The sequence below is a fragment of the Nannobrachium achirus genome, assembly GCF_963921795.1.
Source record: "Nannobrachium achirus genome assembly, chromosome: 6".
In the NCBI taxonomy this organism is placed as follows: Eukaryota; Metazoa; Chordata; class Actinopteri; order Myctophiformes; family Myctophidae; genus Nannobrachium; species Nannobrachium achirus.
In genome coordinates, this window is record NC_137815.1 from 61,099,813 (window position 1) to 61,125,583 (window position 25,771).

Consider the following 25,771-nt stretch of genomic DNA (forward strand, 5'->3'; position numbering starts at 1 on the left):
AGCTTGACAAAATGTTATATTACCAGGTTCCGCAGGTCAGCTGCACAGGTGCGATGCATTATTGTTAATTGTGGCACGTTTACTAGCTGCACTTAAAAAACCATTCCAGGCTGCCATATCCAGCCCAAGAAACCTTAGAAACCTGTGTAAAAAAACTGACAAAAGTCGTCTTTTTTTTTTTTTTTTTTTTTCAGACATTGTGAAAATAGCCGATCTACATGCTCACAACGCCTCGCTGCGCGAGGCGTTGTGAGCATGTAGATCTGCTATTTTCACAATAGAACCATGTTATCCAAAATGTATTTTCCATGAGGACTCCCATCTTTGCCATACCCTAGCTTTTGCTGAACTGACGCTACTGCCAGCGGCACTGAACACCGAGCTGTTGGTAATCATTGGCTTTCATGCGGTGTCCTCTGTGAGTGGTCATACATGCTCTTTTCTGGGGGGACAGGAGAAAAAAATATGCATATGTACATTAAGTATGCACTTATGGAAAAAGCCATGGTTCAGTGTCATTCCATTAGTGGGGGTTAGTAATGACCGGTGAAGTATGTGAGCATGGGGGGGGGGGGGGGGGGGGTCGTGGAAACTAGCTGGTGAACACAAGACCCCTATGTTAAAATAAGGATTCACTGAAAGGGTAAAATGTAACTAACCATCCTATTAAGTGCTCTTTTTTTATTTATTAATGTCTGCTTGCCGGGTTGCTAAGCAGAGCTAGCACTTTTTAACATAATTACAGGTTTCGTGCAGCCTCCACTTCAGTAAACATGTTTGCTGCGTTATTCCCAAATAACGTTGAAATGATTGCGGTCGCGAAAACAGTCCCGGTTTTACAGAACGTTAACCTTCAACAATGTGGGTTAGGAGTTCAGTTGCTTAAACATTACACCACACCACCACCACCGCCCTGTTATTTCCACTGTGGGGCTAGCTGTGTATCACCCACAGGGAAAGGGACGAGGGTTTATCACACACACACACTTCCTCCAGCACGCAGCCTATCTCCATAATGTAAGCTGGCAGCTAAGACAGCAGCGCGTTGTAGACAGGTAGAAAGGGCTCGGGGTTGTTATTGGCAGTGAGACATAACCGTAGACTAGTTTAACCTTGAATGAGACACATCAACTCCCGTCCCGGGTCTGAAGCTTAGGGTAGCTGACAGTTGCCAAGAGTCTTTGGATAACAAATAATTAGGTGGGAAAACGGCGTCTACATAGATTTGCTGTAACAACGCGGGACTGGAGCTGCTGCAGTGGCCACCATACAGTAGCACATTAAAAAAGAGAGAGAGAGAGAGAGAGAGAGAGAGAGAGAGAGAGAGAGAGAAAGGACCGATGGTTTTGAATGCAAATAGTAAATCAGGAGTGAATAGAATTAGAGAGTGAAATAGATTTTAGGTTCATGAAAGATTTAATGCCTTCTCCTTCCTCATTACAGCTATCGAAAGACAAAGAGCGTCTGCAAGCCATGATGACGCACCTGCACGTCAAATCCACGGAGCCCAAAGCAACGCCACAGCCGGTGAGCAGCAGCCCCGTCCCCTCTCTCTCTCTCTCTCTCTCTCTCTATCCCCCCTCCCCTTTTTTTGTCTTTCTAATTGACACACATGTATTCATTAATCCTTTCCCTCCATCTTCTTATTTATCGGCTAAACAAAAACAGCTGTTCTCTAAGGGGGTGGGGGTGGGGGAGGGGAGAAGGAGGCAGTAAATATTGTTTGGACCACATCTGTTGACATCCCAGATTCAATTTGGTTTTGCTGTGATGAACTGTGTAACAGTTTCCGATGGCATCCCGCCCTCAAGTCAACCGCTGTCTGTTCTGGCTAGACAGAGAAATGAAAGTCCTCCACCCCAATGTCAATACTGCTGCTACTACTACTACCACCACCACTAAATCATTTAATTATTATTATTAATATTAATGATATTAATAATAATAATAATGATAATAAACTATATAATACACACACACACACACACACACACACACACACACACACACACACACACACACACACACACACACACACACACACACACACACCTGATTCAAAAGAAGAAATAACAATAAATAATTCATAAAAACAACTAATGAAACTATAAATATTTTAAAATATCTGCAAAGGCGCTCCCATAGAATATGAAATAATAATGCCAAGTCAAAACAATCAAAAGAAAGAACAGAAAAGATAATTACACTACACAAGTGAGACACAATTAAAAAACAAACAAATGACTGCAAAAATAGAAGTTCACAAAAGTGAAGTGCGTTTCATGAAGTGATTGAAAAGAACATACTGGTCGTTCGTCTCCCTTTCTCCCAGAGAGGATCATCCCAAAGTCTATGGACTTAAATGCAAAAGGACGCTTGCCATTTAAGTATTAAACTGCATCCTGCAATGATGTGGGACATTGTTTCCCTAAAAGCTATGGAGCTGTGCTCCAGCTCACATGGGGTTAATGATGTCACAAGTCTAGATCTAACCACTGAAACTAATCAATTACATTTTTTTTAATTGATTCTCAAAAGCAAAGGGCCCGAAACAAATTGTCAATCCAACAAGGCACTTTTATTTCAGCCTGAGGTTTGTTGAAAAGCAGGGCTGCATGTTGTTCTTAAAGGAGTAGTTCACCCCCAAAATGTAATTTTTTTCTATTGATTACTCATGCCATAGAGACTTGAGTTCAATAATATTTTTTTGCGTTTGTCGCATTCCTAAGACAAGAAAAAAAAGAAAAGATTATAGTAAATTTACCCCCATTGATTCCGGATGGGGACCCAAATGCATTTGGTTCCCCATCCAGTATCAATGGTGGTACATTTATTGTAATCAAATTATTGTCTTTGGAATGCGACAAAAAACTAAAAATGTTACTGAACTCAAGTCTACATGGCATGAGTAATCAATAGAAAAAAAAGTCATTTTGGGGGTGAACTACTCCTTTAAGTTAATATTTCTTCAATTCATTTTTAATGCCAAGGCCAATGGCAAGCTTTTAAAATGTGCATTTTTACGTCAGCTGACACAGGACCATTTTCAATTTGGGGCCAGAGCATGAAGCATTGTCACTAATATATACATAATGTGGCGCGATGATCCACCAAAATGGATCTGCGGCCGCTGAACAACTGAAAACTCTGAGCGAATGCAACGGCAGATCAATTCATTATCTCCTTGCCACATTCCAAGGATCATCCTTATCACTCTTAATATATGTCACGCCATAAAGCACGCTGCTTTAATCCTTATCCTATAGGAGTAAGGGCTTAACATATGGCATTTAAGTATCTACGCTATTTTGTCATGTTTAAGAAGGGGGGCCCCCACTACCCATATTTCATTCACTGTGACAGTCCATTCAGGGATGCCAAATGTACAAAGATCCTTTTGCTGTGGGGGTGAATCATGGCATCGTGCACACATACAAGCAAACACACACACATACACAAAACACATGACTCTCCCAGCTCTTTGCACAGATCATGTATTTCGTCACTGTCGGGCAGAAACCTTGTATCTCCAAGTTTCAAATTTGTATGTTTTTTTCACCAAGTAAAGCCCTGCTTCATCGTACAAGGCTGTCGCACAAAACTAGTGAAAACAGCCGATCTACAAGCAGTTTAGTTCATTTTTAAAATGATAAACACAAAACGAACTGTCTTGCACATACAAGGTTTCCACCCGACAACGACGATTTACAGTCAGAGAGAGATGGCTATTGACGTGTAGATGACTGTATGTGGCATGCCATGCGATGACACGCAACGGCAAAGCGCCTGGAGATGTCGAATGACAATAGGTTGCCTGTTGGATCCATTGCCTCTGTCACACACGCTGATTGTGTAGATTACCGTGCAGAGCGCGAGGAGGCCACTGACACGGGGACATTTGTATATGAAAAGTGGTCGGGGCGACAGATAGCATCTCCAGTTCTCTACCTCTCTCTCCCCTCTCTTCTACTCCGGGGGCCCGTGAGAACCGGTGGTGTCAGAGCACAGCGCTGACACTCTCGGGAGGCTGGGCTAGGGATGTTTTATTCAAATAAATAGACTCTCGTTCTCCAGTTGCTGCGGTGCGTATGCTCAGGGGTGTCACAAGGAAGGTGGGGGAAAGTGGGACTGGGTTACCAGGGCCCAAGGTGGAGGGGCCTTGATTATTTTATACTTTAGCTACTGAAAAATAGCAGATATACAAGCTCACAGCGCGGCACAGAGTGCCGCGCTGCGAGCTTGTAGATCTGCTATTTTTGAAAAAAATGTATTTTTTTAAGCGAATATTTGTAACTCAAATTTTGCTTCTGGGGGGTCCCTGGAACTAAATATTTTTTGATGGGGGTCCATGGCCAAATACATATAATTTTGGGGGTCCTTCACATGAAAAAGTTTGAGCACCACTGACATAGAAACTGACAAAAAAAACTTTGAAATTTGAAATATTCAAAGACTTGCACAAAGTGTTCACGATTTTTCATGCGCTGCGATCCTGTAGATCTGCTATTTTTCAATAGTTAAAGCACAAAATGTGAATGAATCCTTGTACCCAGGGCCCAGAATTTGGTGCGACACCCCATGCGCATGCTGCTAGCCCCGCCGCTACGAAACGCTATGATAAATACGTCTTGCTTATGTTGGGTGAGTGGGGGGACGTCCACAAGGTCAGGGCCCCTTGCCCCCCCGGAGAGCCTTTAGTGAGATTGCAGTGTCAGAGGTGGCCACTCCAAACAGCCCTCTTCAGAGCAGCCCAGGCAGAATGGGCCCTATTCTCTGGACGTGGTAAACGCTAGGAGAGGAGAAGAGGGGAAAAACACCCGTCCAGTTACAAGGAACAAGCCTGTTCTCACAGTAATTGGCGCTTATGTTTTCCCTCTGTACTACAATATGTAACAAATGGACGGAGCTAGCAGCCCCGCTGCCTGCCTGCCTGCCTGCCTGCCTGCCTGCCACAGTACACTGGCTCAAAATGAATTCGCTGGTTTACATTTAGTCATAATTAAAGACAAACAAACTCATATTGCGCATGCACACGGTGTCAAATTAATATTATTCAGTTTATTTTTTTAAGGCGGCTGGGGGGTAGGGGGAGATACAAAACAGAATGTGGCACGTTAGCCGGGTGCATTTCTTTGTGTGCGTGTGTGCGTTCGTGCATGCGCGCGTGTTTGTTTTTGTGTGTGTGTGTGTGTGTGTTTGTGTTTGCCTCGGCGGCGTGTGTGTGTGTGTGTGTGTGTGGGTGGGTGTCTGTGCTCGGTGTCACTAAGCATTCTTGTCAGAGATCTGACCTTTTACGCCATACATAATTAAGGAGGGACTTTTTGTTTATTTTCTTTAGCAGCTTGCCGAGTCAAAGCCAGTATAATTAGATCACCAATTACCATTTAATTAATTTCTGTCTGAAGTCTCATTTTGTCGCGGCAACTGGAGTGAGCCCAAATGGCGAGGCAGACAAAGGCGAGGCTATTACCAGCCTGTCTGGCCTATTGTTGAAACCCTTCTGTGTTTATGGCCGGGGAATATGGATGAAACATGAAACAAAGCCCACTAATCCACAGGAAGAGAAGTCAACGCCGCCGCGCCCCCCCCCCCCCCCCCGTTCTTTTTGATAGCATTGTGTCAGAAACACACAAACCCCAGTGTGATTTATTTGGCTCTTGATTTAGAATAACATACTGCTTTTCTGCTTCTTACCGGTGAGCATGCAGCATAGCATACATTTGTGTGTCCACCACAGCGGTCCAAATGTATTTGTGTCGGTTCTCTGCCAACGGCCATAGTTTAGTTTCATCTGAATCATGAAGAGACGTTGGCCAGTGCACCTTCTTAACCTACAAAAAATGCCAATGTTTTCATGCCAAGGACCCCCTAATCGATATATTTGGCCCACGGACCCCCCCATCTCAAAATGTTTGTGTTCCAGGGATCCCCTGAAGAGAAGATATGTGTTGAAAGAAATGCAAAATGACTTTCAAACACTTAAGATTTTTCAAAAATGTTCAAAAATAGCAGATGTACAAACTCGCAGTGTGGCACGAAGTGACGTGCTGTGTTCTTGTATATCTGCTATTATTATCTGTAGAACCACTGTTCTAAACCAATTTTCGGAAAAACCTTTGTTGCTATATCTATATAGCTAAAATCTAAAATGATAGGCTTTTTAAATGGTCCCAAAAAATAAAGATGGGGGAATCAAAAAACAAACAAAAAAATTAATGTTTTTTTTTTTTTGCATGTTGAAATGCAAATGAGCACAATTGTAATATAATTACCATCACTCTAATGGGATTGGGGGGGGGGGGTCCGATGGCCTGTAACCTTGTTAAGTCAATGTCTTGTCAAAGATGAATTTAGTGGCGATGCCAGTCCCAGATTTCTTTATTATACACCTGTCTATCAAGTTGGCGGGGCGGGTGGTAATGAGTGTTAATAGGGCTGTTGGTAATGTGTTGGCCAAGGAGGCTCTGTGTAGTGATAGGAGGGGTGTGTGTGTGTGTGTGTTGAGGAGGGGGACGTTAAATACTGGCTGCCTCACCTGTCTAGCCCCCAAACTTGCTGCCCCCCCCCCCCCCCCCCCTTCCCCTTCCCAATGCCATTATCAGCAACAACAAAAAATATCGTCGTTGTCGGGTGGAAACCTTGTATGTCCAACACTGTTTGTTTTGTATTTATCATTTTAAAAATAAGTTAAAGTAGTGAAAACAGCCGATCTACAAGCACACAACGCCTCGCACCGTGAGGCGTTGTGTGCTTGTAGATCAGCTGTTTTCACTACTTTTGTGCAACGGCCTTGTCTGATGAAGCAGGGCTTTACTTTGCAAAAAAATGTACACATTTGAAACTTGGAGATACAAGGTTTCTGCCCGACAGTGACGATATGTAGACATATCTTCAGAACAATTAACAAAGTGATCTCAGCATTCTGCCCCCTTTAACCCCCTCTGTCCGTCTGTCTGTCTGTCTGTCCGTCTCTCTCTCACTCTGTCTCTCTTTGTGCCTCCATATGTATTCTTTCCCTGCCTCTCTCTTTTCCTCGCAGTCTGAATCATGTTTAATTTGGAAACTGGCCTCCTTCAGCAAATTAGCAATTAGAACAATTTTGCGGGAATATGTATATGTGTCATTAGTTTTCCTGCCAATTAATAGCCGGGGCTGGGAGGGAGAGGGGGAGGGAGGAGGGGAGAGGGTCAGGCTCGAATTTTCCACTTGACTGCTGTTGCTCCAGCATGGGAGGCTTGGCACTGGCTCTGGGGCCCAACCACAGCTGCTGGAAGCCACAGCTATACCTTTGGAGCACTTGCTGTAATTAGTTTACCTTGTAGGCCATTATTACAAGAATTCCCCCCCAACCGCCGCCCACGCTACCCATCCATCCATTCATCCATACTAGGGATGGGACGATAAGCGGTATTATCGTTTATCGTGATAAAAAAAACACTCGCGATAATCGTATCGTGGAGATTTAATCGTCCTCTGTCATGCACTGGGAGCAATTCACCTTTTATTTGCTGAGCTGCATATCCGGGGACTGCCCATTAGTCCGAAGGTTCATTAGTCCGAATTTAGTTAGGGTTACTGAGGTTAGGGTTAGGGTTAGAGTTGGGCATAGTATTCTTAACAAATTCGGACTAATGAACCTTCGGAACAATGAACCTTCGGAACAATGCCATGGCACCGCATATCCGGTACCACTTAAACCCTCTATAATTGGTAAAAGGTACTTATAATATATACGTACTTGATGAAGTCTTTTTTTCACTCTATCAAACGTCTTTGCCAAAAAATAGCCGATAGCCTTTTTTTTCACTCTCTATCAAATGTCTCACAGCGTGCGACGCGCTGTGAGCTTGTAGATCGGCTATTTTTTGGCAAATGTTCCACCACAGGATAATGGATTTTGATTATCGCGTTAATATCGTAAATCGCGATTTCTTTCTTCACAACAATCGCGATGTGAAATTTTCGTATCGTCCCATCCCTAACACCCCGCCACGGAGGTGCGAGCCCCCTCTCTCTCCTTCCACAAATACCGCAGGGGCCATCCTCGCCATGATGGCCGGCACCGGGCCCCCGATGATGGAGGTCAGTCAGATACAGTAGTTAATCATCGGATCACCTCCGTAAGCAGCACCTAATTAGGAGTCCTCTCAATACAATTTCAGCTTGTAATTAGCCCAGATTGGCCACTTCCTCTTTCCCGCCTTGTTAGCGCGCCTGCTCAGCGGTAGGTGAGAATCACACACAGTCATTTGTCAGTGGCTGCTCGGTCCGCCCATCTTCCCCTCCTCGCCCCTCGCCACTGGGCGCCCACGGTGCCCATGCTGCCACGCTGCCTATAGCCACAAGGGGAGGGGAATGAAGTGTTGTCCAAATGGCAACAAAGGCAGTGAGCAGGGACGTGCTGGCCATTGGGAAAAGCGGGACAACTCCCGAACGGCCGGTTCATTCCCGGCCGGTCCAGGCTGGCCATTAGGAAAACAAATAAAATAAAATGTCGTCCTTCATTCCATTTTGGGGGCTGGGCGGCCAACAAAGTAAATCGTCACTGTCAGGCAGAAACCTTGTATCTCCAAGTTTCAAATTTGTACATTTGTTTCGCAAAGCAAAGCTCTACTTCATCATACAAGGCCGTCGCACAAAAGTAGAAACAAACGGTTTTGGACGTACAAGGTTCCCACCTGACAACGCCGAAATATAACTCATGTACAGTAATTGGCACAACACCTCGCAGCGCGAGGCGCTGTGAGCTTGTAGATCGGCTATTTTTTGGAAGAATGCTTCCAAACTAGCATTCCTACTAAGAATATAGGGTTCAAGTGATCAAACATGATCACACAATGATTTGGCGGACCCCCTGTAGTAACTCTGAGGACCCCCTAGGGGTCCTGGACCCCCTGTCGAAGACCTCTGAGGTAGAGAGAGAAAGAGAGAGGGAGGAGAGTAGATGATGAAGAATGGAGGGAATCGAGGGTCGTCTTCCAAACATTTAGCGAGCGTTCACGGATCATCTCAGGGGTCGCCCCGCAATTAGCGCTGTGATATATGCATAGTCAATGAGGCATCCGAGACGCCGGTGGCTAATTAACTGACTAAACCGAGCTTGTGTCTGTCTTGTTTTCTGTATTTGTTTACTTTAATTGCCCCTGCTACCTGAAAGAGTATTTGGTTCAATCTACATCATCATATCCACTTAGGCACCTGCAATATCCTTACTTTGATGTACCATCAATAACTAAGGTGGTTGGAAGAAGGTCTTTCAGCCATAAAGCTCCATCTGATTTGAATAATCTTCCTCTATCTTTAAGAGCTATTTCATCACTTGGTCACTTCAAGACTTCCCTATATTCTCATCTTGAAACAACTTGTACGTGTTTCTAATGAACTTTACCTGTATGTACAATCATTGCTTATGTGTTTGTACTGTGCCTCTTAGTTGCTCATCAGCTGATGTGGTGGGTGCTGGGGTGGGTGGGTGGGTGAGGGTGAGCAAGCCATCTGTGTAAGAATGTATCTGTACCTCTGTCTTGTATGTACGTATGTCTGCTGTTCATGTTCTTTTGTATGTTCTTATGGGTCCCTCTTGAAAATGAGATGCTGCATCTCAATGGGGCTTTCCCTTCAATAAAATCTTACAATCTTACTCCGCCCCTCCCCCCTCCCCCCAGCTCAACCTGGTGTCCAGCGTCACGCTGTCCAAGACGGCCCCGCAGCCCTCGCCCCCTCTGAGTCTGCCCCAGACCCCCACCACGCCCACGGCCCCCCTCACGCCGCTCTCCCAGACGCACTCCGTCATCACGGCCAACAGCATGCACACGCACAGCGTGGGCCCCATGCGACGGCGCTACTCGGACAAGTACAACATGCCCATCTCTCCAGGTAGTACCTACCGCACAAACACCCTCAGACTTAGCATGCATGAATACAATGAATTTACAGGGGTCTTCAACGTTTTCAGGCCAAGGACCCCCTTAGTTGAGAGAGAGAGAGATGAAGCAGGGACCCCCACGACCTTATCGTAGATTCCAGTTTCAGCACAATTATCAGTGTATTTTGGATTCATGTAAATGTGTGTTTTTCAGATGTTTAAACACTTGAACCGTCACTTGAACCTTTCACCCTTTCACTGTGTGAGCTTGTAGATCAGCTATTTCTGGCTAAAGTTCTCAGAATATGGACACTAAGGTTCAATTGGTTAATATAAGAAAGAAGAAAAAATGTCTCTGAAAGATTTGGAGGACCCCCTGTAGTCACTCTGAGGACCCCCTAGGGGTCCCGGACCCCCTGTTGAAGAAAGACCCTTGCAATAAAACCACAACACGGACACACTGTGTATACATACAAACGCAGCAGCAATGTTGTTATCACACAGTAATTGTGTTATTTAGCCACTGTGGCAGTTATTTCTCTTCTGTTGACACACTGCTTATGCATTTCCCTGCTGACAAAATGTTTCCCTGTTTTCTTGTACAGATATTGTTCAAAACAAAGAGTTTTACATGAACGCTGAAGTTAGACCTCCCTTCACGTACGCCTCGCTAATACGACAGGTAAGGGTTGCATTGCTGCTCGTGCCCATACGCTGCTTACAGTGCATTTAATCTGTCACTTAAGGAATAGAGTCTTAATCTGCTTCACTGCGTCCTGTTGTAATGGGAATCACAGCAGATAAATATTCAGCGCGGACACAAACTGCTTATTTCCGGGCTTTCTTCCTCCTCATCTCCTTCCTTGTTAAATTTCGAATACAATTTGGACGCTCGGCGGAAGATTAACCATCTGCAAATGAGTGCAAGAATGCGCACGGTATTCAAAAAAAACGCCCTGCCGACGACAATTGCTTTTGATTAAGCATTACACAGTGGCAGTGATTATTGTGAAATTCATTTCACACAACAGTAGGAATGAACCTGTTTTAAGATGGCCAGTCAATTATCGCCGGGGCCACAGTAATCTGGGAATTAATCTGAGCCCCAGCCGTAATTGCTGCCCCTGTAATCTGCCTGAAAAATGTTTTCGCTTGCCCTTCATTTACACCCACAAACGGAATATTCAAATCTGCTTATTTGAATGAGAAACAGAGTCCCTTACTACTCTCACGTGAGTGAGTTGTAAGCGTCTCACGGACAGTTGCTTTCCTGTTGTCCGTGTTTTGTCAAGAGCGCAGCGCAGCAAACCGGAATGCCTCTCGTGAATTATTGATCTTTTTTGTTGTTGTCGAAAATGATCAAAATGGTAAATGTTGTTCTCTGTCACTGTTATTCATCCAGGGGATCCTTGAGTCTCCAGAGAGGCAGCTAACACTAAACGAAATCTACAACTGGTTCACGCGAATGTTTGCATATTTCAGGCGCAACGCGGCAACGTGGAAGGTAATTCTTCCTTCCTTTGCATCTTCCTGGGCCTTTTTAAAACTGCTACAACAGGGAACAGGTCTTTAAACTGCTGCAACAGGGAACAGAGGGGCACCGTGTTGACATTGTGGGGGGAATTAAAAAGTGATAGCCAAACATATCAACGTTATAAAGGAGTCTTTTACCCAATTCATAACTCTACATAACTCAACTTATTCTTTTCCAAAATGAACCGCCCTTTACATAAACACTGGAGCCTGTGAAGGGAAAATGTTGCATTCTTGTACGAGGGGAGGAGGAAAACAAAGGACCGTGCTAATAGTTGAGAGGATTGGGTTGTGGGTGGCATGGCTTTCACACAGCACGGCCCTGCCAGGGACTCCTGGCCGGGCTCCACACACTCAGACACAGGGGCGTCACAAGGGGAGGGAAAGTGGGACTGAGTTACCAGGGCCCAAGGTTATTATATTGAAAAATATATACAAGCACGAGTGCCGCGCTGCGAGCTTGTAGATCTGCTATTTTTGAAAAGTCGTGGGAATCTGTGCAAATCTTGTACAGAATATTTGTACTTTTTAAGCAAACATTTGTAACTCAAATTTTGTTTCTGGGGGGTTTTTGATTGATTGATTGAAGAATTTATTAGAAGTTTGCAATAGAAAAAAGTACAGTTTCATGACAGTACAAATCACTGGTACAAGGTCAACTAAAAGGAGATCCTAGAAAGCCGAGGCTTATTTCCACAGGAACCACACTTTAAGTATCTCATATAACATTGAAAGACAGACGGATAGAACATAGTACTTTATCTAGGATAATATCAGTTTCAAAAGCATAACATCAAATACAAAAGGCAGAATACAAAGAAAAAGGGGGGGGGAGCATGGGGGCTTAGTCTGTTTACAAGTCACGGGTAGCTGCTGTCTGAAGGTGACTTTTCATACCAATTTTGAAGGAGGCTAGGGGTCCCTGGAACTAAATATTTTGAGATGGGGGTCAAATACATATCATTTTGGGGATCCTTCACATGAAAAAAGTTGAGCACCACTGACATAGGAACATAGGTTTTTCAAAAAACCTTCAAAGGACTTGCACAGATTTTCACGATAAAAAAAAAATAGCAGATCTACAAGCTTGCAGCGCGGCCTTCGGTGCTGCGTTGTGAGCTTGTAGATCTGCTATTTTCCAATAGTTAAAGCTACAAAATAACGCAGTGAATCCTTGTACCCAGGGCCCAGAATTTGGTGCGTCACCCCTGCGCACTGCGTGCACGCACGCACACGCACACACTTTCAAACAAGGAACACGTTATTCTTCCTATAACCAACACCAAACCAGAGGGTTTTGTTTTCAAAAAGGAAAGGGAGAAAAACGAGGGAAATGGTGAATAAACACAAAGATGTAGACACAGGAATGAAGCATCAAAGGCTGATAGAGAGAGGTAGAGGTAGAGAGAGAGAGAGAGAGAGAGAGAGAGAGAGAGAGACAGACAGACACCCCCCATGGCTGTTCACACTCAGGTCCTCCCTCAGCTCTCACTGCCTGCACCACTGGTCGTTGACAGGTCTTCCATAGGGGCACAATGAGTTATAAACACTGGATCCCACATCCCCACACACACATGCACACACACACACACACACACACACACACACACACACACACACACACACACACACACACACACACGCACACGCACACGCATACACACACACACAGGGGCGTCACAAGGGGTAGGAAAGTGGGACTGTGTTACCAGGGCCCAAGGTGGTGGAGGGGCCTTAATTATTTTATACTTTAGCTATTGAAAAATAGCAGATATACAAGCTCACAGCGCGGCACCGAGTGCCGCGCTGCGAGCTTGTAGATCTGCTATTTTTGAAAAGTCGTGGAAAATGTGTGCTTATAATCTTTGAATATATGTATTTTTTAAGCGAACATTTGTAACTCAAATTTTGCTTCTGGGGTGGTCCCTGGAACTCAACATTTTGAGATGCAGTCCGTGGCTAAATACATACCATTTTGGGGGTCCTTCACGTGAAAAGGTTTTAGCTCCACTGACATCGAAACCTTAGAAGGATTTGAAATATTCAAAGATTTTCATGATTTTTCAAAAATAGCAGATCTACAAGCTCACAGCGCGGCACTCTGTGCCGCGCTGTGAGCTTGTATATCTGCTATTTTTCAATAGTTAAAGCACAGGGGCCCCACAGTGAATCCTTGTACCCAGGGCCCAGAATTTGGTGCGACACCCCCTGAACTGAAGCCTACACGCACACACACGTGCACACACACGCGCGCATATGCACACACCTTTTATATACACATGCTCTCAATATAGCTTTGGCATAGCGGAGGGATGATATATAAACAGGTCCACCCTCATGGCTCAGTGATCAGTGTATTTACAAAGGGCCTGCCTGTATACTTTATAGAAAAAAGTATGATGACATAAGCCAACACAATCACAGCAGAAAATAGTCCTCTCCTTTTCCTTAAGTTATAATTTAAAGCGACAACCAACCAACCTGACCAGTACCTTGTTTATTTTTCCACCTTTTTAGTTTTATGCAATATTGTTATTGGTTTTCCAGAGACCTTATAGGAGTCAGTTTGGTCCGCGTCGGGTTGATCATTTATTGCAGCCCTGTGACCGATAAGCAAGGGGGGGTTCGTCATTAAAATAGGACCAGGTCACCATGGAAACTGGGGAAATATTTACACCATGTTTTAGTCATTTGATACTTTTGAGTTCACCGCCGGGGCATTTGCTGATCTTATTGTCCTAACATCCAGGTTTTATCATGTGCCTGTCTAAATATTTCTGCTCCTTTCTGAAATGAATTCTTAACTTTGTACATAGATGTTTTTGTTACTGTACTGATAGCTACCCTTTTCTCCCTCTCTCTCTCTCTCTCTTTGTGTCTTATTTATTTTATTCCACACCAACTGCAGAATGCAGTCCGGCATAATCTTAGTCTTCACAAGTGTTTTGTGCGAGTAGAAAACGTAAAAGGGGCTGTGTGGACAGTGGACGAACTAGAGTTCCAAAAGAGACGGCCTCAGAAGATCAGCGGGTAGGTCGCTGGCGTCCGTCTCTCCATGTTGGTTGATGGAAGAGGCTGGTTGCTGCTCCATCTCATTGTCTTGTGTCATGATGTCCAAAGTTCCCTGCTTGCTTTGGCGTGACTCCTCCCCCCCCCCCCCCCCTCCCTCCTCCTCCATTGCTTTCAGAAGGGCTTTTGGGTGACGCACACCATAACCCCCCACATTGGCTTGTGCTTATTTTCATTATGATCCTCACCCTCTCCTCCCTACCTCCGTTTGTCTTGTCCCGTCTTGTCTGACGGCGTGTTTGTGTGTGTCTGTCTGTGTCTGTGTTGTGGTCCTCCCTTTGTCCCCGTTGATCACTACTGCATCTGCGTCTGGCTACATTCCCCTGCTGGTTTCGCTCTCCCATCCCAGGGTGCGGTTCGCACCAACCTTTCCCTGCATAAGTGCTTTGTGAGAGTAGAGGATGAGTTTGGGTCCTTTTGGACCGTTGATGATGAGGAGTTTAAGCGCGGCCGCCACGTGCAGCGAGGCCGCCCTCGGAAATACCCCGATGACGAGCTGCTCGTACAGTAAGCACTTCCTCCGCCCCCCCCCCCCCCAAACCCCGCCCTATCTCTCTTCCAACACTCAACCCCCCTCCCCCCCCCAACCGCATGCTCTGCTGCAGGGGTCTTCAACGTTTTCAGGCCAAGCCAAGGACCCCTTAGTTGAGAGAGAGATGAAGCAGGGACCCCCACAACAACAATTTAGTTTCACTGTTTGACAGCACAATCATTCACGTCAATTTGTGTTTTCAGACATTTAACCACTTGAACCGTCAATACTTAATAAACTTGACGTTTCACTCTGTACTTAGTCTGCTCTTTTCCCCCTCTACACCAAACCTCTTTGCCGAAAATAGCCAATCTGCGAGCTTGTAGATCTGATATTTTTGGGTAATATAAAAAAGGAGAAAAATAAAGTTTCTATCACACAAAGATTTGGAGGACCCCCCCGCAGTAACTCTGAGGACCCCCTAGGGGTCCCCGGACCCCCTGTTGAAGACCCTTGCTCTGCTGTGTTCTATGTTCCCATCATGCCTTTGTGTTGAAAAACCTCCATACATCACGCTTTCACCTGATCCGCCTCCTCCATCCACACCTGCTTCTGCGTTACCCTTCATGATGTGATAGTGTCTGACGTTGACTGTGTTGTGTGTGCTATTGTCATGTGATAGAACTTCTTCTCAGGGCCTATATAACTCTTATACTAGCCTTAATGGCCACATTAACGACACCAGTAAATGTATTTAGTCATTATATATATATAAAGTTAAGAGCATTGATTTTCTTTTATGAAACGTGATCCTGTTGGAATGTGTTAACCAGGAAGAAATGTGAGTGTACGACGTGTCGTAATGTAATTTCTGTGTCTGCAGAAGTCCGTCCTTAGTGAAGAACATTCAGACCAGCTTGGGCTACGGTCCAGCACTCTCTGCCGCCTTCCAGGTAAGAAAGAAAGACAACAGTTTCACCTTCAGCCCCCCCCCCATTTCTCTCCCCCACTGTGAAAGAAAGAAAGGCAGGAAATGATAATTGTCTCCACCTCATATTATGCCTGGTCAAGTTATTCTCCTGTTTTTGTGGTTTGGGTTGAGTTCGGGGGGTGGGTGGTGCGAGGAGGTGCAGATGTGTGCGTGCAAGGTGTGAGACTGAGGTAGACTGCAGAATAGTGCTGACAGCTCTCTTCCGCTTTGCATTTAATGCTTTGGCACATGCTTTTCAGGCTTCGATGGCAGAACACAACATACCTCTATACACTACTGCTTCCATTGGAAGTCCCACCCTCAACTCCCTGGCCCACGCCATCCGCGAGGAGATGAACGGAGCAATGGACCATGGATACAGCAACGGCAGCGACAGCAGCCCGGGACGCTCGCCCATGCCAGCTATGTGAGTGGCACACGCGGGCATGCATGCACACACACATACACACAGGACAGGATTACCACCTCTGAGGGCCCCTGGGCACTGAAGCTCCAAGGGCCCCCCTCTACGTACGCGCTACGGGGCTCCAGACTAACCTTTTTCAATATTTTAATTTATTTTTTAGTAGCTTAACGATATCAGCATCCAGTGAACACACTTAAGACAATAACAGTCTGAGGTAAGAAACAGTGGCAGTGTGGCCACTGACAATCAAAATAAATAACAATGTACTATTATATTACTACTATATGGTCAAAACAAGCCATATCCTTCCCCCCAAAAATGACAAAATACCATTTGTGACTACCAAATTGGGGGTCTTGGGGGCATAATTTAATTCATTTCATTTGGATTAGATAACAACTAAATGTCTGTTTTTTTTTTTTTGTTTTTTTTTTTACATTTCTATTTTTTCCCCTTTTTTTCTGGAGGGCCCCCTGATGCCAAGGGCCCCTGGGCACGTGCCCAAAGTGTCCATATTGTAGATCCGGCCCTGCATACACACACACACACACACACACACACACACACACACACACACACTCACACACACACACACACACACACACACACACACACACACACACACACTCACACTCACACTCACACTCACACACACACACATACACACTCTCTCTCAGGGACATCCTGGGCCCCTGATTCAGCCCGGGAAAAAGAGTTGTAGAGGCCCTCATTGCGCGCTATAGAGAGAGAGATCTCTCTCTATAGCGCTGCTGCTACTCAGAGATTTGCCATTTCAGATCATGACCAGTGGGCCAATTACATGAGTTATATTTCGTTGTTGTCGGGTGGAAACCTTGTATGTCCAAAACTGTTTGTTTTGTATTTATCATTTTAAAAATGATTTAAACTAGTGAAAACAGCCGATCTACAAGCACACAACGCCTCGCAACGCTTGTAGATGAAAACAGCAGGTTTTCACTACTTTTGTGCAACGTCCTTGTATGATGAAGCAGGACTTTGCTTTGCGGAAAAATGTACAAATCTGAAACTTGGAGATACAAGGTTTCTGCCCGACAGTGACGATTTACTTTGTTGGCCGCCCAGCCCCCAACATGGAACGAAGGCCGACATTTTAATTTAATTTTTTTCCTAATAGCCGGCCGTTCGGGAGTTGTCCCGCTTTTCCCAATGGCCAGCCCGTCCCTGCTCTCTCTCTACCTCCACCACTGTCTGTCCTAGAAGTAGAAAGAAAGCAAAGAGTTTCAACCGCACACACACACACACACACAGCCAAGCATATTCCAAACAAAATAGTTTTGGGATGTGTGTGCGGCGAACAAAATAACTCCTCGAATTTCCATGCCCACCCAAAATGCCCCCAGAAATTACCCAAAGATATGTCGAAAAAGACAACCGTGTCAAAACGGAGGACAATAAATAAAGCGAGAGGGATGATATTGGAGTGGTTGTACGGTAGGGTCATGGCCAGCGTTTGTGGAAGGCCTCCCTGTAAGGAGAGGAAACTCCACCTTTCCCAGTGGCTTCCAGTGCCTCCACTGTTATTCCAACAAGCGAGTTTATAAACTCTCCTTTATTGCAGTTCAAAAATGTGTCCTGCCGTCTGCCGCCAAATTGAATCCCGCCACCACAATCACCACTTCCAATTTGTTAAAATATTTACAAAATGCCAGAACGCAAAAAAAAAGTGACAGAGCTGCTGTCGAAACACGAGCCGCAACACTTCTCTTTTTCCCTCCCCAAAAAAAGCCCTCTTCCAAGCCGACGAAACTAAGAAAAAAAAAGAAAAAGAAAAAAACAACACAAAAGCATAATTAGTCTGGAAGACATGATCCAAGTATCCTCGTGTTAGGAAAGTTGCGGTCGTCCTGGAAACCGCAGCTCCCCTCCCCGCCTCCCCCTCGTTTCACTTGTTGTATAGGAGTGTCTGCTAAGTTGTTTGAAGCCTAAAATAAGCCGTTCAGGCCTAGAATTATTGAATGATTTAACTGTAGAAAAATAGCAGATATACAAGCTCACAGCGCGGCACCGAGTGCCGCGCTGCGAGCTTGTAGATCTGCTATTTTTGAAAAAGTTGTGAAAATGTGTGCAAATCTTTTAAAGCGAACGTTTGTAACTCAAATTTTGCTTCTGGGGGGGGGGGGGGTCCCTGGAACTAAATATTTTGAGATGGGGTTCCGTGGCCAAATACATATACTTTTGGGGGTCCTTCACATGAAAAAGTTTGAGAACCACTGACATAGTAGTCTCTCAAGCACAGACTAACTGAGCTCCAGTTAAAGCATGAAACAATAATACGCAATAGTGCGCACCCGGTCTAAATGGAATAATATGGCGCGGGCCGCATCGCTTCCAGATGTCGGGGCTAGACCACCGATGTGCAGCGAGGGTGGAGGGAGTGGGGCTCCTGAAATGTCTGAGCTAAAGGGGAAATTCTGCCTGAAAACCCAAAAAAAAGGGGAAGGTGCACTGCAGCAGTAATGAGCTCCTGCCCAAATGGAGGAAAGTGCCATCCCTAATCACTGTGAACATAGCTCTGAGCGTGGCTGTGGAACAGGAAAGCCTGGGACAGGATGGGTGTGCTGGCCCAGGGGCAGCCTGTTTCTACTCTCTGCCCCTCGCTCTCTATCTGCAGGCTGATAGAGCCCAAAACTCTCTCTCTCTCTCTCTCCGTCTCTCTCTCTCTCTCTCTCTCTCTGCAGGCTGATAGAGCCCAAACTCTCTCTCTCTCTCTCTCTCTCTCTCTCTCTCTCTCTGCAGGCTGATAGAGCCCAAACTCTCTCTCTCTCTCTCTCTCTCTCTCTCTCTCTCTCTCTCTCTCTCTCTCTCTGCAGGCTGATAGAGCCCAAACTCTCTCTCTCTCTCTCTCTCTCTCTCTCTCGCTCTCTATCTGCAGGCTGATAGAGCCCAAACTCTCTCTCTCTCTCTCTCTCTCTCTCTCGCACGTGTGCGCTTTTCACAACTATGTATGAGGATAAGCTTCATGCTAGTCCAAAGTCGTCTGTTTTCTTTTTCTTTCAAAAACAGTCTGTTTTGTTTCGTTTTTTTTCTGCACATTGCCCAATAGAGGGTATGCAGCACATGCATAAAGTGAATGGCAAATCGAGTGGCAAAGTGAGTTTAACATTGTTTAACGTTGTTTAATACAATCAGATAGGACTTTTCTGTTTGGATGTTTGGGCCAGAAAGTAGTTTTTTGCCACTCAGTAGGCGTTCCCAGTCTTCCCACATAAATTCTGGGTATGATGATGATGTCACGCGCATACCCTCTATTGTTAAACGTTGAACTCTCAACATGGATGGGCAGGATAACTTTATGAAATGTACAACACTGTTAGCTTCAAACCGTTGAGACTATTAAGTTAGCTTAGCCTATTACTCCACCTTTGCGGATGGAATATCCTGTACACCACAAGATATTATGATTCACTCCCCATTCAAACCTCTTAGGCCAGGTGTCTTCGACAGGGGGTCCCCAGGTCCTTCAAATCTTCCAATCCTTTTTATATTAACAACTTAAACCCTATTGTCCTTATTCTGAGAACTGTAGATCGGCTATTTTCGGCAAAGTGGTTTGGTGTACAGGGGAAGAAGAGCAGACTAAGTACAGAGTAAAAGGTCAAGTTTATTAGGTAATGATGGCACAAGTGGTTAAATATCTTAAAACTCAAATTGACATGAATCCAAAATACACTGATGATTGTGCTGTCAAACGGTGAAACAACTGTATATGGAATCTATGATAAGGTTGTGGGGGTCCCTGCTTCATCTCTCTCTCCACTAAGGGGTCCTTGGCCTGAAAACGTTGAAGACCCCTGTCTTAGGCCGTACCATGTACACAGTTCCACAAACAAAGTCGATAGCCACTGCTGTTGCACAGCCCGGTAAAAAGGCAGTACTATGAGACATGTGTTTGCCACATGTCTCGCGCTGCACATGCATGCTTTGACACAACACAGCTTTTTAACACCGCAAGGAAACAAGAGTGTTTCTCTTTAGCAGCCCAGATGAGAAGAGGTACCCAGAAAAAGGCTAATTACAAGCAGTGTGGAATCAGCATGCAGTTCAATAGCATAATAATAACAATTTCATGTTTGCCCTGCAGCTGAGGGAGACAGACCCGAGGCGATCGGGACTTGTCGAGTTACTTTGATCTGAAAAGCGATAGTAAAGCTGACTTTACTTTATCACGCCCCATCCCCCCCTCTCCTCCTCCAAGGGCGTCACTTGGGGGGGGGGGGGGGGGGGGGGGGGAGTAGGACTGAGTTACTAGGGCCCAAGTTGGAGGGACCTATCTTTAGCTATAGAAAATAGCAGATCTCCAAGCTCACATCGCGGATCTGCTATTTTTGAAAAGTCGTTAAAATTTGAAAATCTTTGAATATTATGTATTTTTTTAAGCGAACTTTTGTAACTCAAAGTTTGATTCTGGGGGGGTCCCTGGAACTAAATATTTAGAGATGGGGGGTCCGTGGCCAAATACATGTCACTTTGGGGGTCCTTCACATGAAAAGGTTTGAGCACCACTGACATAGAAACATAGGTTTTTCAAAAAACCTTAGAAGGATTTGAAATATTCAGACTCCATTTTCACCATTCTTCAAAAATAGCAGATCTACAAGCTCGCATTGCGGCACCGAGTGCCGCAATGTGAGCTTGTATATCTGCTATTTTTCAATAGCTAAAGCACAAAACGCGAGTGAATCCTTGTACCCATCAGGGCCCAGAATTTGGTGCGACACCCCTGTCGTCCTCCTCCTCCTCCTCCTTTTTCATAATTTACACCAAAATATGTCAGCTCATTAGCATAGGAGCATCGCTCTTTCCATCACAATCGTTGCAATTCACACACGACGTCCCGCCGCGCATAAATCAGACGGCGGCCGCGGCTAGGCGGCAGCCGCGCGCGCGAGAGAGGACGACGTGCCAGTCGTCCCTTGTTGTTGTAGTAAATGAGGCCGGTGCCTCGCGCTGACACCACGCTCTGACTCCACGCTCTGACTCCTCCGCTACGGCGACGCTGGCACCGCGGGTTAGAGAGCTGGAAGTCTCCTGCAGCTGCTCGCAGGGGCGTCACGAGGAGGGGGGGGGGAGTGGGACAGTTACTAGGGCCCAAGGTGGTGGAGGGGCCTGGAATTATACTTTAGCTATTGAAAAATAGCAGATATAGCTTGTATGTCTGCTATTTTTGAAAAGTCGTGAAAACTCAATATTTTGATATGGCAAACATAGGTTTTTTTAAAAAACCTTAGAAGGATTTGACACAAATTTTCACGATTTTTCAAAAATAGCAGACCTACAAGCTCGCATGTATGTCTGCTATTTTTCAATCGTTAAAGCGCAAAATAACGCGTGATAATGCGTTCCCAATGAATCCTCGGTACCCAGGGCCCAGCAGAATTTGGTGCGACACCCCCTGGCCGCTCGTAATGTTTAGTTCCCCCCCCCCCCCCCCCCCCCCCCCTCCCCCCCTCCTTTTCTGCCACAGCCTGGCCCCGTGCACGCCCCCCCCCCCCCCCACCCCCCCCCACCCGCAACCCCGTGCGCTTTTATTCCTGCTCTCTTTTCTGTAATGAGAAATTTGGCAGATCTCATCTCGCCTTTTTTTTTTTTTTTACCCGGTGCGGTAGAGGGGAGGGGAGCGGGAGGAGGGGAGGACTCATGTTTTTTCGCCTTGTTTACAAGTGACAGCGTTATTATTCTCATAAGGGCTCTGTTTCTTATCGCGGCGTTGTGCAGAGTTTGCCTCGCAGTTTCCAACCTGCCAAGCGGCTTTTTCTTCCCCCTTTATTGACACGCGCGCTTGAAAATATACATTAATTCTGGGAAGTTTAAAAGCTGAGTGCGTATGTACGCCCGGTGTCTGGTCGCTGTGTTTTCTTTCCTTTTTTTTTTTTTTTTTTTAAGCTTGAAGTTGATTAATGATAGAAGCCGGCTCGGGGTCGTCCTCTGGAGACCCGCCTCGCAGGTTGTGCATGTTAACGAGTAGGAAGGGGGAACACACAGCGCGTCGCTGATCCACCGCCACCAGGAGGCTGACAACGGCTCGCTCTGCTCGCTCTCCTCAGAGTCCATTCTCTCCTCGGCTCGTCTCACGTTGTTAAGCCCTTTAGACCGGCGGTGGCACGCGTCGTTGCGTGTCCATTGTTTTGTTGCTTTAACTGTTGAAAAATAGCAGATCCACAAGCTCACAGCGCGGCACCGAGTGCCGCGCTGCGAGCTTTGTAGATCTGCTATTTTTTTTTTAAACTGTGAAAATTTTAATTTTGACCCGATTTTTGACCCGATTCTATAAGTGTCTTTTGAATCCTTCTAAGGTTTTTTTTTTGAAAAACCTATGTTTCTATGTCAGTGGTGCTAAAACCTTTTCATGTGAAGGACCCCCAAAATGATATGTATTTGGCCACGGACCTCAAAATATTTAGTTCCAGGGGACCCCCCCCCCCCCCCCCAGAAGCAAAACTTGAACGTTCGCTTTAAAAACACATATATTCAAAGATTTTCAAGACTTTTTCAAAAATAGCAGACCTACAAGCTCGCAGCGTTTCACCGAGTGCTGCGCTGCGAGCTTGTATATCTGCTATTTTTCAAGAGTTAAAGCAGTCAATAATTCTCGGCCTAAACGGGTTAATCTTCCTCATTTATCAATTCTAAGTGAATACCCCTGTTGTCGGTTGCCATGAAAAAGAAGGGGAAAAAAAGAAAGAAAGAAAGAAAAGAAAACGAGCCCGCAGGTTTCCCAGGATTGGAATACCTCAAAAGAAACGGGTTGAAATTATCGCTCGGTGCCAGTGAAGGGCCCCTCCACTCAAAGAGTTTTCATTAAAGCTCGACGTTTGTTTTTGTGCACGTCGTTGCCCTCCTTCTCTTCCTTTATGCGCTGAATCAATACCTGTCCTTTTTGAATTGCTTCTTCATTTTTATGTCGTCTTAGCGCAAAAAAGGTTTATCAAGGTTCGAGATTACAGTAAGATTACCGTAACAACAACAACGGTTCTTTTGTCGGGGTCTTGATATATTTTCCTAGGGCTGTCACGATTATGACATTTTACGTGACGATTAATTGTCACTCAAATAATTGCGATTAACGATTTAATTGTTAGTTTCTGTCGTTGACAATTCACCCTTTGTCAAGTCCCGCCCATTGTCCTGCCCCTCTCCACACCCATTGGTTGCTTTGATTTGGAGGGACATTCAGTGGGACATTCCATCCACTGCCATGTTAATTCAGTTGCTTCATATTGTTATTCTGTGTGCTCAATTCTAATTTCAAACTTTGTTTCAGTCAATTGGAGCTGCTCAGTGGCAGCATAGTGAATCAGCATGTTTTTAAATGTTTTTATTTCTCCAAAAATTATGTTTTAGCTAATTCAACATAAAAAAGGCGGAACCAGGGCGGGACAAGGCAGATAGAGCCTGCTGGTTGGTCAGTCAGGGACCAACCAGGAGGCTAACAAAGGGTGAATTACATTCCTGTTTTGCTTGTAGGCTTTGAAGTTGCACATGGTAGATATGACACATAACCTAAATATACAAAGAAATTACTTACATATTTGACAACTTTATACTTGAAAAAGAACATTGATAGTGGAAATAGCCGATCCACAAGCTCACAATGCGTCGCAACGCGTTGTGAGCTTGTAGATCTGCTATTTCCACTGTTTTTGAAAATGTTTGAAAATATGAACGTTTTTCAACGTGTAAACGATTATGACGATTATGACAAAATAATTGCGATTATATCAAATAATCGCGATTAGGCGATTAACCCATTTAGGCCTAGAATTATTGAATGCTTTAACCAGTGAAAAATAGCTGATATACAAGCTCACAGCGCGGCACCGAGTGCCGCGCTGCGAACTTGTAGATCTGCTATTTTTGAAAAAGTCGTGAAAATGTGTGCAAATCTTTGAATATATGTATTTGGGGGTAGATGGGGGTCCATGGCCAAATACATATAATTTTGGGGGTCCTTCACATGAAAAGGTTTGAGAACCACTGACATGGTAGTCTCTCAAGAACAGACTAACTGAGCTCCAGTTCAAGTGAAAAGGACCTTTTCTTTGACGATGGCTAGCCAGATTGCTGACATAGAAACATGGGTTTTTCAAAAAATCATGGAAGGATTCAAAAGACATTTATAGAATCGGGTCAAAATTCTAATTTTCACCATTTTTTCAAAATAGCAGATCTACAAGCTCGCAGCGCGGCACTCAGTGCCGCGCTGTTAAAGCATAAAATAATGATACACAATAATATGTACCCGTTCTAAATAAGTTATTATGTAATAATTGTGACAGCCCCATTTCCCCCTCCTCTCTCAGGCATCACATTAAGGAGGAACCACTGGACCCCGAGGACCACGAAGGACCCCTCTCCCTGGTGACGACAGCCAATCACAGTCCGGACTTCGATCACCACAGAGATTACGACGTGGACGACCACGGCCACGACGACATGCTGTAAGGCTCGGGCCACCCTCCCCCCCTCCCGATCTCTCCTCTCTCTCTCTCTCTCTCTCTCTCACTCTCAAACCCCTCGTTCCCCCCCCCCCCCAGTCCCCCCACTGCCCCCCCCCCTGGCCTCAGAGGCAAAGAGACAAGCCCGGGTCACCCCGAGGGAGACAGCAGCAGCGTACTACAGCTCCGCAGATAAACAATGAGCTCTCGAAAAATATCTCTGACTGACTTTTGTAGTGCCATTTACAATACATAGTGGAAAAAAAACACACACACACACACACACACACACACACACACACACAGAATATGAGAATACGTCCCGGTTTGGGCGCAGTTCTTTCTGTTTTTTCTTTCTACTTTTGTTTTAAGTGAAATACGAAAAAAAGATACAAAAACAGACCAGACTTTATTTGTACTTTTACGATGGATTGGATGGACCTGTTTGGTACGGGGGGGGGAAGGGGCGGGGCCATGGAGAATGGACAGGGACCTTCACTGTGCAGCCAGGAAGGACTGCATGCAGCCCAACTCATCCACACTGAGCACGGACGGACTGCAAGAGGGGTCAGCTCTCCTCCCTCCTCTCTCACTCTCTCTCTCTCTGGCTCACACACACACACGCACGCACGCACGCACGCACGCACGCACACACACGCACACACGCACACACTTCCGACCACAAACTCAAGAGAGAGAGGGAAAGAGAGAGAGAGAGAGAGAATGACTGACATTTAATTTACACCGTGTGCGTGCATGTTGCGAGCGAAAGTGAGCATGGACTTTTATTTCGTTCACTGTCACTGCCTTCAACACTTTTCTTTTGGGTTTGCTTCCAGCTAGGGTGTGGGATGGGAGGGATGTTTTTTTTGTTGTTTAAGTTCTATTTTTGGTGTGTTTTATTTCAGGGGGACGAGGGGTTACGAAAAATACCAATGTGTATATGTCTATGTTGTTC

General features: G+C 45.4%; 1 protein-coding gene across 6 annotated transcripts in view; it reads left to right on the forward strand.

Moving 5' to 3' along the window:
- foxp1b (forkhead box P1b) overlaps positions 1 to 24,927 on the forward strand; it is a 70,105-nt gene extending 45,178 nt beyond the window's left edge. For 4 of the 6 annotated variants that reach the window (XM_080728767.1, XM_080728764.1, XM_080728763.1 and 1 more), the window contains exons 7-14: positions 1,444 to 1,527; positions 9,666 to 9,876; positions 10,471 to 10,547; positions 11,268 to 11,369; positions 14,307 to 14,428; positions 15,823 to 15,892; positions 16,170 to 16,336; positions 24,679 to 24,927. In XM_080728767.1, the coding sequence (XP_080584893.1) occupies positions 1,444 to 1,527; positions 9,666 to 9,876; positions 10,471 to 10,547; positions 11,268 to 11,369; positions 14,307 to 14,428; positions 15,823 to 15,892; positions 16,170 to 16,336; positions 24,679 to 24,820 (975 nt within the window). In that variant the 3' untranslated portion in view covers positions 24,821 to 24,927. Of the gene's footprint in view, positions 1 to 1,443; positions 1,528 to 9,665; positions 9,877 to 10,470; positions 10,548 to 11,267; positions 11,370 to 14,306; positions 14,429 to 14,816; positions 14,975 to 15,822; positions 15,893 to 16,169; positions 16,337 to 24,678 lie in introns of those variants that run through there. The other 2 variants (XM_080728768.1, XM_080728766.1) reach the window with 2 other exon arrangements.
- The last annotated feature ends 844 nt before the right edge of the window (positions 24,928 to 25,771 follow it).